The sequence below is a fragment of the Paroedura picta genome, chromosome 5, assembly GCF_049243985.1.
Source record: "Paroedura picta isolate Pp20150507F chromosome 5, Ppicta_v3.0, whole genome shotgun sequence".
Taxonomy (NCBI): Eukaryota; Metazoa; Chordata; class Lepidosauria; order Squamata; family Gekkonidae; genus Paroedura; species Paroedura picta.
In genome coordinates, this window is record NC_135373.1 from 123,145,823 (window position 1) to 123,160,907 (window position 15,085).

The window sequence follows — 15,085 nt, forward strand, 5'->3', positions numbered from 1 at the left end:
CGGGGGGATACATGGAAGGGCCTAACCTATAACATAGTCAAATACAACAACAATAATCTAACAGTGGTTCTGAACAACAAAATTTCAGTGATCTTAAACAACGACAATATAACAACAATAATATTTTTCCTGTTCCCATGTTCCATGTAAAAACCGTCCTGAGCCTCTGGAGAGGGCAGTATATAAATGTAATAAATAAATCTACTTAACACAGCTAGGGTTGGAGAGGGCCTCTAACTTGTCCTTCTCCCTGATGTTCCAGGAATTCTACCTGAGCTTCTCTAATGATTTTTTTGTGGTTCTGGGAGGCACACCCTGCCTAGCAGCTCATCTCTTATCTCCTTGCCAAACAGTCTCTTGTGGTTTGGGAGGTGGCTGAGCTCTTGTTTTCTTACTTAATGGTTTTCTTGGGGCCCAACCTTCATGGTTGCTACACCTTGCACAGAGGCGAATTTCTTGTCCTTCTTCTTTTTCCATCAAAACCATCCATCTTAAATGAGAAAGAGTGCAAAACCAGGTTAAGAGAAAAGAAGCAATTCCGTTAATCCCGTATTAAAACCATAATGTATATATCTTACCTTTGTCGAAGCAGAATAATTTGTTTATGTTTCGGATTTATAACCCACCGTTCTCAAAACCGGCTCACGGTGGGTAACAACAATAATCCAACAATAAAACCCCATTAAAACCCCAATCGGCAATATTACAACCCCAAACAGATGGCAGAATGCCAAGATCAATACCACCTGCTCTAGCATTGGCCCCAACCACATACCTGGCTGTATATGGTGCAGGGGGTTGGACTAGATGACCTAGGAGGACCCTTCCAACTCTATGATTCTAAGATACCTGTTTTGCAGACTCTAACAAGCAGTAGCTAAGCCACTGAGGAAAGCTGTGGAAACGTGGCTTTTAAGCGGTCCACGTTTTGCCATTATGTACTGATCTTATACTTCATCGGGGCCATTTTATCAGCTTCTTCACTTACATCCTCTGCAGCTACTGCCAGGTCATTTTTTTTCCTCGTATTCCCCACCTGGAGGTTGGCATCCCCCGGTGGAATAGCGGGCGGCCTTTTCTCCTTGCGAACAGGAGGACTACGAGTTAATTAAAAAGCTAATTTATAAGCGTTACATTGTGCGGCTTCATTAGGTCTTGTCACAGCGCTGGGCTTCCCCTTGCCGAGCAAAGGAGCTGATCGATGGTTTTTTTTTTCTTTTCTTCGTTGGGGAACATTTTACAACCTTTGACAACTGCCGTTGGGTGGATGGATTGGCCAAAAAGAGCTGGTGCGTCACATTGCACTGTGGGTTGTAAATCTTTTTGTTCCTCTTTTTAAACACAAAAAACAAAAAAAAAACTCAATAATGCCCCGAAAACCCTTTCCCACGAGATTACCCATGCTCTTTAAAAAGGACATCCTGTTTTTACATGCAGTTCTGGGATATTTGGAGAGCTGGTGGGATGTTGTAGTTAAGTGCTGGGCTAGTATCTGGAGAAGACTCTTGCGACTCTTGCGAGTCCCTTGGACTGCAAGGCGAACAAACCGGTCAGTCCTAGAGGAGATCAGCCCTGACTGCTCCTTAGAAGGCCAGATCCTGAAGATGAAGCTCAAATACTTTGGCCACCTCATGAGAAGGAAGGACTCCCTGGAGAAGAGCCTAATGCTGGGAGCGATCGAGGGCAAAAGAAGAAGGGGACGACAGAGAATGAGGTGGCTGGATGAAGTCACTGAAGCAGTCAATGCAAACTTAAATGGACTCCGGGGAATGGTGGAGGACAGGAAGGCCTGGAGGATCATTGTCCATGGGGTCGCGATGGGTCGGACACGACTTCGCACATAACAACAGTATCTGGAAGACCCGGGTGCAAATTCTGGTCGTGGAATTTGAAACCGTCCCGAGACGGTGTTGTGAATGAATGAATGAATGAATGAATGAATGAATGAATGAATGAATGAATGAATGAATGAATGAATGAATTTTGCTGGGTGACCTTGGGCTAGTTGCATCATCATTATCATCATAATTATTTAATTTCTAAACTGCCCTCCTGAGACCAGCTCAGGGCGATGTACCTATGTAGATAATAAATGACAGCAATTACAGCAGTTAAAACAATAAAACATGAAGACAATCCAACAATTAAAAACCTATTAGCAAGGTTGTAGCATCTGATTAACAGCACCCATTGTCTTTCCATCCGAAAGACTGGTCACTACTGGTGGGTCTTCCCAAAATGGGTCTTTGGGGGGGGGGGCGTCTTTTTTATTAGATGTTTTGTAGTCATTGGGGTCACCTTTCGCTTCCTCTCCCCACAATAGATACCCTGCAAGTCTGGTGGGGGGAAGAAAGGAAAAACCCAGACGTGACATCAGCAAGCTGTACCGGAAAAATCACCAGAAAAATCTATCGTTTTAACATCGAGTTTCCAGCAATTCCTAAAGCTACCAATTATCACTTATAGCCCCATTGGTAGACATCCTGAAGGGATCTGGGTTTTGGCCACTGTGTGACACGGAGGGTTGGACTGGATGGGCCATGTGCCTGATCCAACATGGCTTCTCTTGTGTTCTTATGGATCCTGCTACGCTCCCCATGAATTCTGGGAATTGTAGTTTAGGGGTTGTTGAGAATTCTCCCCAGCACAGCTGCTCCAGGCTCAGAATTCTATTGGCTCATAATCCCTGAGCAGATTGGCTACCGGTTATCTTCCGGATCAGGTTCAAGGTTTTGATTTTGACCTTCAAGGCCATCCGTAGTCTGGGCCCAGTGTATATGAGGGACCGCCTATCACCCCTACTCCCCTTGCAGGGCCTTACGCTCTGCGGGGGCTAACCTATTGGTCATTCCCAGTCCCAAGGAAGCTCACCTGGCCTTGACCAGGGCCTTTTCGGTCCTGGCCCCAACCTGGTGGAATGAACTCCCGGAAGAGCTGCGGGCCCTGCAGGAATTGTCATCATTCCGCCAGGCTCTTCCGCCAGGCTTTCGGTTGAGGCCGGGCAGCAAGAAGATCTAGCCCCTCCTCACAAATGGGACGGTTGCGTCTGTCATCTGCCCCCTCCCTTTCCCTTCTTAGGGGGTGTGGAATTGGGTTAGCTATATTGAATTTTGCCACCATTCTTGTCGTAACTTTTGTATTAATTGTATTATGTTTTATTGTGCTTTCATTGTTTTAGGGGATTGGTTTTTATGTGACCCACCTCCAGCCTCTGGGGGGGAGGCAGGATATAAATTAAATAATAATAATAATAATAATAATAATAATATCTCCACAATATAAAGGGATTTCAGAAATGTTCATCAGACATGAAGTGGCACCAGTGTTGTGTAGTAGTTAAGCGTGTTGGTTGAGCAGGTGGGAGACCCAAGTTCGAATCCCTGGTCAGTCAAGGAAGCATCCTGTGGTACCTTGAGTCAGTTATACTCTTTCAAGCTAACCTCCCTCACAAGGTTGTTGTGAAGATACAGTGGAGGGAAGAGGAACAATTAAAGCTGCTTTGGGTCCCCACTGGAGATAATGGGGGTGGTGGTCATAAATGAAATAAATAACATTAAAAAGGGGCTTCTGAAATGGAAAGGCATCCTACATGTTCTGTCCTTGGATATCTCTGTTCAGCCATTCAGGATCTTTGTCTTCTGCCAACTGTGCCTTCCTCTCATTGCAGCCATCAAAGAAAAATACACAGACTGGACGGATTTTCTTATACGTGACTTGACAGGCTCACGCACCGCGCCTGCTAATTTACTGGAAGGCGTATGTATTCCATTAATATCTTCCCCACTTTTTGTGTGTGTGTGTTTTTAAGGTTTCAAATTTCCTTTATTTCTGTATACATTAATTTCTGCGTCAAACAAGAAACTAGCATAAATTTCCATAACTCATTCCCATTATATAAAAATACGGGTATGGACTCATAAAGAGGGAATTTATATAGTATCAAAAAACTACCTATGACTTCCACCCTCCCTCTGTGTCTTCCTCAGGGTTTTTTGGGAATCTTTTTGGGACAAAAATTAGAGGTGGCTTTCCCATTCCTAACGCGTAGAGAAAAGGACCCAGGATCTCTTGCATAGCCCAAGGAAAACATGCAGACGTGTTTGCATGTCAAGAGGAGAAAAGAGCCACAGTGCGGGAGCCTCTGCTGTCCCCAATTACTGAACAAGATATAAACTTGCACCGTCTCCCAGGGCTGTAGCCAGTGAATTCATAGGTCCTGGGAGATTTGCGAGTCACACGATCCATCAAACTGTCACTTCAGTGACATGAAAATGTATTTTATTCCACAGTTTGGTGCATGAAATTGTTTTGATTTCCGTGCACCAAGCGGCTTGCACTTTAAGTCCTTGTCCTTCTAGACTGACTCAGCCATATGCGCCTGACTCAACGATGTGTTGTGTCCCCCCCCCACCCTGTTTATAGCTGTGGGGGGGCCTCTTTCCGTGTCTTGTAGCTTAGTTGATAGAATGGTAATGGCCTATAGTGTTCAATCAATAAGCCGGAACACAGGACCGTTCCCTCCCCCACCTGGACAGCTGCCAGACATATGTTAATTTTTTTTTCTTTTTAAAAGAAATTATAATCACTGCTTATTGATTTAACCATTGGGCCGCCCAGACTGGTTTACTGCTTTTGCTCTGAAAACTAATGTTCAGCGCAAAGCCCATTGTGAGCAAGTCGTGAGCGCATTAAGCTACTTTGCACTGAATCAGACCTGTGGCCCATCAAAATCGGTATTGTTCGCTCAGACTGGCAGCAGTTTTCCAAGGTCTCAAGCAGGGGTCTTCCCCATCTCCCACTTCTTGGTTGTTTTTAACTGGGGAAGCCTGGGATTGAACCTGGGACCTTCTGCATGCCAAGCAGAGACACTGCCAGTGAGCCACAGCCCTTGAACTGAATGAAACTTTCACTCTCCCGAATGAGACCCCTGGTTCATTAGGTCAGTATTGTCCATTCAGACTGGCAGCAGTTCCCCCAAGGTCTCAGGCAGAGGTCTTCCACATCTCCTGCTGCCTGGTCCTTTTGACTGGAGATGATGGAGATTGAACCTGGGATCTTCTGCATGCCAAGCAGAGGCTCTGCCACTGAGCTATGGACCCTCCTTTAACTGCCTTATGCTCAATCAGACCATGGACCCATCTAAATATTATCTACTTAGACTAGCAGCAGATCTCTTAAGGTCTCATGCAGAGGTCTTTGAAATTGCCTGTTGACTAGTCCTTTAAGTGGAGATGCTGAGGATTGAACCGGGGACTTTCTGCATGCCAAGCAGATGCTCTCCCACTGAGCCACATCCCATCCTCTCTTGCTTCTTCCAAGGCTGAGTTATCCCAGACATTTGTTTCTAAAGGCTTCTGATGTCAAAGACACTCAGGTGTCACCAAGGAACCGTCCTCTGCTTTCTTGTACGAGAGTCTAGATGTCCGCCCCATGTAGGGAATTCAGCACCACAAAGGCAGAGAAAGAACAGTGTTAAAAATGAATACAAATATTAGCTTATGTACAGTGCACATAAAAGAAAAAAATTTAAAAATAGGTTTTGTGAAACCCTGGGGTTTCTTGACGGCCTTGGAAAGGCTTCCCAAATGGGTGGGCGTTAATTAATGGTTCAAATATTTTTTAAATGTGTTAAAACACTTACCGGATGATATAACCATATATAGTCATACTGACCCCCCTCCCAAAATGACCAGTGATGGGCCTGGAAAAGGAAGGGGCTCTAAGTGGGAATGAGCACAGCTCTCTTCTGCACAAGCGTGCCACTTTTGGAGTTTCTCGAAGCCCGGAGAATGTTTCAGGGGTTTCTCAATGTTAAAAAAATTGAGAGAGGTTGTTCTAGATAGGAACCATTTGACTAAATAATCCTCAGTGTACATTAGTTAATTCAAATCTACTGTCTAAGGTTGATAGCATGCAAAGAGCCATCTTGGTCAAGCGGTTAGGAGCGCTGACTTCTAATCTGGTGAGCCGGGTTTGATTCCCCGCTCCTCCTCCACATGCAGCCATTTGGGTGACCTTGGGTTAGTCACACCCCTGATAAAGCTGTTCTCACAGAGCAATAATATCAGGGCTCTCTCAGCCTCACCTCCCTCACAGGGTGTCTGTTGTGGGGAGAGGAAAGGGAAGGCGACTGTAAGCCACTTTGAGCCTCCTTCGGGTCGAGAAAAGCAGCCCAACTCTTCTTCTTCAAATGAGACCACAAGTACAATAAACAGGACCAGATGCATTTTGGGCCAGATTGCAGAATCTGAATTGACCAATTCAGGCCTAAGCTAGTGAACTCTTTGGCCTCAAAGCCTGTATTGAAGTTCCCAATTCCAGCCCTGCGGTTTTTCCAGTTATGAAATTAATTTATCGTTCAGCACCACTGTTTATCTTCCTGTTGTTCCCACCCCCCTTTTTTTTTGCTTTCCGTGCTTTGAATTGCATGCCTGGGTTAAAATTAGGAGGACGGCGAAAACGTCTGCCGAAGAAATCCGCGACATATCTTTATTTATTTATTTAATCTGCTGCTGTCTGTTGCCGTGCGAAGACTTGGAACAAAAGTTTAAAATAAGGAGTTTTGCTTCTGTTCAAACAGCCTCTGCGAGGGAAAAATCCCGTAGACCTCATTACAGTTGATTCCTTAATTGAGCTGCAGGATCCCCAGAATCCCTTTCAATACTGGATAGTTAGCGTTCTTGAGAATGTTGGAGGAAGATTACGTCTTCGCTATGTGGGAGTGGAGGAGACTGAATCCTATGACCAGTGGTTGTTTTACTTGGATTACAGACTGCGGCCAGTTGGTTGGTGTCAAGAGAATACGTACAGACTGGCTCCACCTTCAGGTGAGGAGGGGAACTTCCGCAAGTGTATTTATTTTATTAGCTGATGACCAAGGCATTCTTGATTTCGCGGGTTTTAAACGCTGGGGGTTTGGCATTGTTGGGCATTTGGTGGCTCCTGGCCCTAAGGAGGTACGTCTGGCCTTAACCAAGTCCAGGACGTTTTCTATCCTGGCCCCTACCTGGTAAAATGAGCACATGAGGGACCTGCCGGAGTTAGCACAATTCCATGGGGCCTATAAAACGGAGCTCTTCTACCAGGCTTTTGGTTCGGGGCAAAATTTATGGGCCCGTCCGCCCATAGGTGTTCTGTGGGTGTGCCGTAGTGTCCATCTTCAAAAAGTAACCATTTTCTCTATTATTCTGCAAGATGGAGCTCTTCCACCAGGTCTATGGTTGGGGCTACTGTGAGGCTGGGGCTACTGTGGTACATCGACTGCTCTCCCCCATGGGCTTCTTCTTGAACACCGTTGACCTCCTTCTCTTCCACCCCCCCCTTTTTTTAGGAAGGGGGGTAGGAAGGGGATTTTATTGTGTCGCCATGCTGTGATATTTTTTAAGTCTTTTAATGGGGTTTTAAGACACTGTAACCAACCATGAGCCATTTGGGAGTGGCGGGAAATAAATTGAAATAATAATAATTATTATTATTATTAATTAATATATTGACTTTATTGCCCGCCACTCCTGGCAAGCTGGCCCATTACGGAGTCAGTGTATGTCTGGGGGGGCGGGGGGCAGGAGCTTTGAAGTGGCGTGGTATGGGGGGGCATACTGTCTTCTCAGCTCCTACTCTTCTTTCCAGCCTGAATGAGGCAGAGCTGCCATAGTAGTAGTAGTACAGGCAGGGGGAGGGAGCAAAAGGCAGGCTAAGGGTTATGGGTAGTGATGTCACTTCTGGAGGTGTGGCAGGGGGCGTGGCCAGCTGACATGACTTCCGGGGCTCCTCGAAGCCTGAAAAATTATTTCAGGGGCTCCTCCACGGACAAAAGGTTGGAAAAGGCTGCTGTAGATTCCAGGGGATCCCCGAGGCCCACCTGGCAGCTGGCATCCCTATTTGCAATCCACTTTTGAGTCCCAATACATAGCCTGGGAAACACTGCACCATGCCACATCGGCACATGACGTGCTGCTGACAAGATGGCGCACCTGCCAATAACTGCAAATTTAGCCTGGATAGATGAATGTTCTCCTTGAAATGTGCATGAACTCCTATTTACCCGACCCCTTTCTTTGTGCTGGTCTCCCATCATCATCAGGGATGCAGTCAGAATGTTTTAAAAAGCCCTCTTTAAACCACTTAGTCTTCCAGTCCTTATTTCGCAAGGTCTTAAATCTGTTGAGATTTGCATGTAAAATTGCCTTTTAGCTCAGAGCCAAAGGCAGTCGCCGGCAGATGTTTCCCTCCCCTCTCCCCCCACTCCTTAGAAACACCAGACAAAAAGTGAAAAATTCACCTCAAGGATTCGCGCACCTGAAATCCTTCCAGAGCAGCGAATGGCAGATTGGCCCTTGACTGCTGTGTAAAGCAACATGCCGGATGTATCCGTTTGTAAAGCAAACTACTGGGTTTCTCAGAGCAGCTCTGTTCTCCGTGGAGGAGGAGGTACCAACAGGTGCAGTAGCAAATTCACCTCAAGCCCGGTTTGTTAATTGCACAGAAAAGACGTTCCTGGTCTCACCTCCCCTTCCTCTCCTGTGATGAAAGCTGCAATTCAGCTCTGCAGTCAATAGAATTCTATTACCGTCCCCTCTCCTTCCATCCATCCTTTCTGCTCTCAGACTGGATCGTGCTAAACCACCACCATCCTGTACAGCTGTCTTTGGTGATCGGGTGTATTCTAAGGATGTGTGTGTCTAGCTTTGTAAATCTCACTTACTGTAATGTAAAATTTAATTGTATCCTGCCCTTCCTCGAAGGTTCAGGGCAGGTAAAAACAGAAGGAGCTCTTCCGCCAGGCATTTGGTTGAGACCAGGCATAACCAACAACATCTGCAGGGCCCCTCTTCCCTCCCTCCCTCCCTCCCAGAAATTCATCAATGCATTCTGCTCCTGGACCTGTTTGCACTGTTAGAACTGTTACAAATATTAATTAGTAGTATTAGTGTTATGGTTATTTACATGCAATGGATTGTTTCCTGTCTAGTTTCTATGTTCTGTGTAAATCACCGTGAGCCCCCGGGGAGGGCAGTATATAAATTAAATAAATAAATAATTAATAAAATAAAGTATAACAATAAAAATAATACAATAACAGTGAACTAAGCAACAGTTAATATTGAAATCCTAAAATATAGGATATATCCTATATAGCAGTGGCCCCCAACCTTTTTCAGGCTTGGGACCGGGGTGGGGGAGAGGGAGGTGTGGGCACTGGTGCTCTGGTGCGCAGGCTCGCTGTGCCGGGAGCGATCGGCCACATCCGCACTGCGGGGGGGGGGGGGGACATGTGGCAGGTCCGTGCCGGCGCATTTGTGGGCGCCTGTGCCCCCCCTCCCACGGCCCTATACTGTAAGTCTGGCAGAACCACTTTGTTTTACAGTCCCTGCAGACCCCCCCCCCCCCAGGTCCCTCAGGGGTCTGATCTCTTTGGGTAGAGCAGCCTTTCCCAACCTTTTGACTGTTAAGGCACCCCGAAACATTTTTCCAGACTTGTGAACGCCTCCAGCGCCAGTGCTTACCTGCACTACCCGTGAGCGCTTCACTCAGTTTCCGCTTCCAGAAAACACCCCACAGCACAATATTGGCCATGATGCAGATGAGCTCCCATTCCTTTTTGGGGCAGATCTTTCCCCTGGCGTTGCTTCCTGGCTGCGGGATTCAAAGGATTTATGCCTCTGAAGGCGGAGGTTCCCCTCAGCCACCCTGGCTATTAGCCATTGACAGACAGATCCTCCGTGAACCTATCTAATCCCCTTTGAGAGCTGTTTATTCTTGTGGCCATGTCATCTGGCAGCAAATTCCACATTTTAATCACACTCTGTGGAAAGCAGCATTTCCTTTTATCCATCCCGAACCTCCTGCCCATCCGCTCCACTCGGTGCCCTCGAATTCTAGTCCTTTGGGAGAGGAGGAGAAAGTTCTCTTGGTCAGTTCTCTCCACCCAGTGCATTATTTTGTAGACTTCTATCATGTCCTCAGTTCTCTTTTAGAAGCTGAAAAGTGAAACGTCTTTCACATCAACCACTGCTTTGTCGTTTGAACCTGGGACCTTCTGCAGGCTGAGCAGATGCTCTGCCACTGAGCCACGCCCTCTCCTTCCTTACCAGGCTCAAGGGAACCCAAAACTTTCAAGATAAGGGATGGGTCTGGAAAGGAGCTATTTGGTAGAATCCATAAGGATGTGCTTGCGAAAGATGTACTGTGAAAATGACCAGGACGGTATTACAAGCACAATGCCAGCGTGGCGTAGAGGATAAGAGAGGCCGCTTCTAATCTGGCAAGCCGGGTTTGATTCCCCACTCCTCCACATCCAGCTGTGGGGACCTTGGGCTAGTCACAGCCCTGATAATGCTGTTCTGACCAAGCTCTCAGACCTCACTCAGCCTCAACTACCTCATGGGATGTCCATTGAGGGGAGAGGAAGGAAAGGCAGTTGTAAGCCACTTAGAGAACCCTTCGGGCAGAGAAAACCAGAGTATTAAAAAAAAACAACTTATTTTACAATCCTTTCAGAAAGCCTAGCAATACTATATTGTTGGTACGTCTCTGTGACGTTTTGTTTTACTTTTATAACATTGAGATGAGATGTTCTTAACTCATTCATGTGGCTTAAATGTCTCCTCAACTTTTGCCGTTTCTTGTAGAAATCTATGCTCTGAAGACCGTGTCTCATTGGAAATCGGCTCTGGAAAAATCCCTTAGCGAGGCCACAAAGTTTCCCCTCCCGATGGAGGTGTTTAAGGTAAAATCTACTCATTCTTTCTTCAGCAGGCAGCTGCCTACGTCAATGTCTAGTTCTGTTCTCCCTGGGCTTCATGTGGCCACGGGCAGGGCTAGGTGGCTTCATTTCTTTACCAGGGTTATCCATCTAAAGCATCCTTGGATGCTTTAGGATGCTTAGGGCTGATCCTGCGTTGAGCAGGGGGTTGGACTAGATGGCCTGTATGGCCCCTTCCAACTCTAGGATTCTATGATTCTAGGATTCTATCTCTGGCTTTAAGGGAATTTTTTCCTGCAGCACTGTAGGATGCAAAGTTAGGTATGCAGGATGAAACTTTGGGAATGGCCTGTAGGTCCATGCTTGGCATGCAAAATGTCCCAGGTTCAATCCCCAGCATCTCCAGTGAAATAGGCCCAAGTAGTAGGTGATGGGAAAGACCTCTGTCTGAAACTCTGGAGAGCCATAGGAAGGGGCCGTGGCTCAGTGGCAGAGCCTCTGCTTGGCATGCAGAAAGTCCCAGGTTTGATCCCCAGCAACTCCAGTTAGAGAGGACCAGGCAGTGGGTGATGGGAAAGACCTCTGCCTGAGACACTGGAGAGCCATGGGAAGGGCCTGTGGCCCATTGGCTGATCACTTGCTCAGCATACAGAAGGGCAAAGCACTATATTTTTAGAAGTAGTTGCTTGGAGATCAGACGGCTGATACCGGAGTGGAATAGATGGGCTCGTTGTTCTTGCAACGCACCTGCTGGATTTATTCCTATTCTCCCGAGCCAGCTTTGATTTTTTATGAACGTTGCTTTTAAAGGACTATAGCTTTGGGAACTGAGCAAACAAACAAAGAAAAAAGCCTTAACTTTTACTCAAGGCCAGCTATAGCTCAAGTGAGATCATATCTTGCTCTGGCAGAACAGATTTTTTTTTTTTAATTTACCCACAGGTGAGTGCAAAAGGAATTAGGTACATTTCATCATAGCCGTGTGTCAGCTTGAGTCTAACACCAATTAAAAGCTTTTCTTCCACTACAGTGGAAACGTGCCTTTCGAAATTATGTAAATTAATTGGCGACTTGAAGGAGCAGCATATGTTGGAATCTCCCCAATCCCCTCTGCATTCAAATTGCCGTTCCAGCCGCATGGGAAGATCCTGGAAGAGGGGAGGAGTTCGGGGCTTTTGAACAGATGCCTGCAGCTTCCCTGCTCCTTGAATCTAATAGGGCAGGGGTAGTCAACCTGTGATCCTCCAGATGCTCATGGACTACAATTCCCATGAGCCCCTGCCAGCATAGCTGGCAGGGGCTCATGGGAATTGTAGTCCATGAACATCTGGAGGGCCACAGGTTGACTACCCCTGTAATAGGGAACTTCCCTTCCCGACCCTGGTTGAGAAAACCTGCCCTAGGGTTTGGTGTTTCCTTTGATAATCATTGATTCAGTCAACTCGCACCCTTATGCGTCTGTCTCCTCTGCAATCCATAAACATTCTCACATTCTTTTCATAATGCCCTTCGGTTCTGGTTGACAAACCGGTGATCGACACAGCCCCCTCGTGGCCGTGCCATTGAGCGAGGGAAGCAGAATTGCTCTCTGTCTTTCGATTGTGGCAAGAGTTTGCTCATCTACAGCTCCTTAATACCTTAATCTTTTGCTTCCTAGGATCACGCTGACTTGAGGGACCACTCGCTCGCCGTGGGGATGAAGATGGAGGTGGTGGATACTGAGTCCTACAGAATTTGTCCTGCGACAGTAACTAAGGTGAGGAATAAGAAAGGGGATGGAAGGAGAGTGCTGGAATTATTGGGGTTGGGCCAAAAGGGATTCGTTGTGTGAGCTTTTGGTTGAACACTTGTCCCCCCTGCAGAAAGCAGTCTTGTTTTACTGATCCCCCCCCAAGAATGCGGCAGAAATGTTTGCCAAACAAGGACAGAAAACATGACTATGCCAAGCCCAGCAAGTGGTGTCAGCTCTGAGAGTAGGTACTCGGGTGGCTGCAGCATCTTGTACACCACAGTGTCATTTCCAGGGAAAACTCGTAGCTCTAAGAATTGCTGGGAACTCTATGGTAAAAACCATAGGCATTTTGGATGGTTGCTAGAGCTACCCAAGCTACTACAAGAGCCTCTTGTGGTGCAGAGTGGTAAGCAGACATGCAGTCTGAAAGCTCTGCCCATGAGGCTGGGAGTTCGATCCCAGCAGCCAGCTCAAGGTTGACTCAGCCTTCCATCCTTCCGAGGTCGGTAAAATGAGCACCCAGCTTGCTGGGGGGCAAACGGTCATGACTGGGGAAGGCACTGGCAAACCACCCCGTATTGAGTCTGCCAAGAAAACGCTGGAGGGCGTCACCCCAAGGGTCAAACATGACCCGGTGCTTGCACAGGGGATACCTTTACCTTACTGTTTTATTATATTTCAATCAGAATTTTAGCATGACTATAAACTGCCCCGAGCCTGCTTGCAGAGAGGGACAGTTGGTACACTTAATGAATAAACAATAATAATTGTACCCATCTTCAAAAAAAGAGAGTGTATGGATCAGCCTTGAAGTTCTTGTGGTCAAATATCAGTGGCGTAGTTGTTTTAGACTCTGGACTTTGAGGGTCTTATGGGGGGTCAGGCCTTTGGTTAGTTAATGCAAACTTAAAATGCTAAGCTACCCCCTGCTGAGTCCATAATCTAGGGTCTTGGACTTTCGCCTCCCTCAGCCTCTCTCCTGGTGGCATCCCTGTCAAAGAGTAATCTGGTTTATTTCCTGGAGTTTATATGAACAGGGTTATTCCAGAACATCGTAGCAAATGTCTAAAAACTCTGAGATCCCAGAGCAATCTGGAAGTATATCTGAAAATGTCTAGTAGAGTTCTCAGTCAGCATTCGCAACTGCGCAAAGGTCACCTGGATTAATTTGCTTGATAAGAAAAAACAAAGAAACAGATTGTAAGTGGGGGACCAGCCAGAGGGTTTCTATCTGGATTGGACAGCATCCTCATGTGGATCTACATACCATCCAGCCACGATTCATTCCAGCCTAGCTGAAAGAGGTACATAGACCATGGAACGTAGATGAAATTGAAAGGGTACAGAGGAGAGCGAGGAGGATGATCTGGGGCCAAGGGACCAAGCCCTATGAAGATAGGTTGAGGGACTTGGGAATGTTCAGCCTGGAGAAAAGGAGGTTGAGAGGGGACATGATAGCCCTCTTTAAGTATTTGAAAGGTTGTCACTTGGAGGAGGGCAGGATGCTGTTCCCGTTGGCTGCAGAGGAAAGGACGTGCAGTAATGGGTTTAAACTACAAGTACAACGATATAGGCTAGATATCAGGAAAAAGTAGTCAAAGTAGGTCAGCAGTGGAATAGGCTGCCTAAGGAGGTGGTGAGCTCCCCCTCACTGGCAGTCTTCAAGCAAAGGCTGGATACACACTTTTCTTGGATGCTTTAGTATGCCTTGGGCTGATCCTGTGTTGAGCAGGGGGTTGGACTAGATGGCCTGTATGGCCCCTTCCAACTCTATGATTCTAATTTCTCAAAGCCTGAAGGATGTTTCAGGGGTTTCTCATGTATGTGTCTACAGAAACTCACTCAAGCAGTTAAGGCTCTGTTCCTTGGTTCCTCTTCAGGTTTTTAACCACCATTTTGTTCAAGTAACTATTGACGACCTCCATCCCAAAGCCAGCAAAACGTCAGTCCTCTGCCATGCTGATTCCTTGGGGGTCCTGCCAGTCCAGTGGTGCCTTAAAAATGGAGTCCATCTCACACCTCCCAAAGGTCTGTATTGCTTTGCATGGATCAAAGTGTTACGTTGGTTAGATGTGATTTCCCATCCTGTCCATTGATCCAGGATACCGCATTGGTCAGACCCCCACCTGGAGTCCTGTGTGCAGTTCTGGAGGCCTCGCTTGAATAAGGAGGTGGACAAAATGGAGAGGGGGCAGAGGAGAGCGGCGAGGATGACCCAGGGGGGACCAAGCTCTATGAGGAAAGGCTGAGGGACCTGGGAATGTTCAGCCCGGAGACGAGGAGGTGTAGAGGGGACAGGGTTGCTGTCTTTAAGTATCTGAAAAGTTGTCACTTAGAGGAGGGCAGGGAGCCGTTCCTGCTGGCAGCAAAGGAGGGGACCTGCAGTAATGGGTTTGAATTACATGTAGAATGGTACTGGCTAGATATTGGCAAAAATAAAATCACCATCAGAGTAGTTCAGAAGCGGTATCGACTGCCTAGGGAGATGGTGAGCTCCCCATCCCTGGCGGTCTTTAAGCAGCAGCTGGACAAATGGTTCTCATGGATGCTTTAGGCTGATTCTGCACTTAACAGGGGGTTGAACTAGATGGCCTGTATGTCCTCTTCCAACTCTATGATTCTATGACTAGAGATAGTGTTCTGGAAGT

General features: G+C 46.9%; 1 protein-coding gene across 2 annotated transcripts in view; it reads left to right on the top strand.

Annotated features, from left to right (window-relative positions):
- SFMBT2 (Scm like with four mbt domains 2) overlaps positions 1 to 15,085 on the top strand; it is a 56,538-nt gene that overhangs the window by 15,240 nt on the left and 26,213 nt on the right. For both annotated transcript variants that reach the window (XM_077340311.1, XM_077340312.1), the window contains exons 5-9: positions 3,668 to 3,756; positions 6,581 to 6,827; positions 10,632 to 10,729; positions 12,363 to 12,461; positions 14,318 to 14,465. In XM_077340311.1, coding sequence (XP_077196426.1) covers positions 3,668 to 3,756; positions 6,581 to 6,827; positions 10,632 to 10,729; positions 12,363 to 12,461; positions 14,318 to 14,465 — 681 coding nt within the window. The remainder of the gene's footprint in view (positions 1 to 3,667; positions 3,757 to 6,580; positions 6,828 to 10,631; positions 10,730 to 12,362; positions 12,462 to 14,317; positions 14,466 to 15,085) is intronic.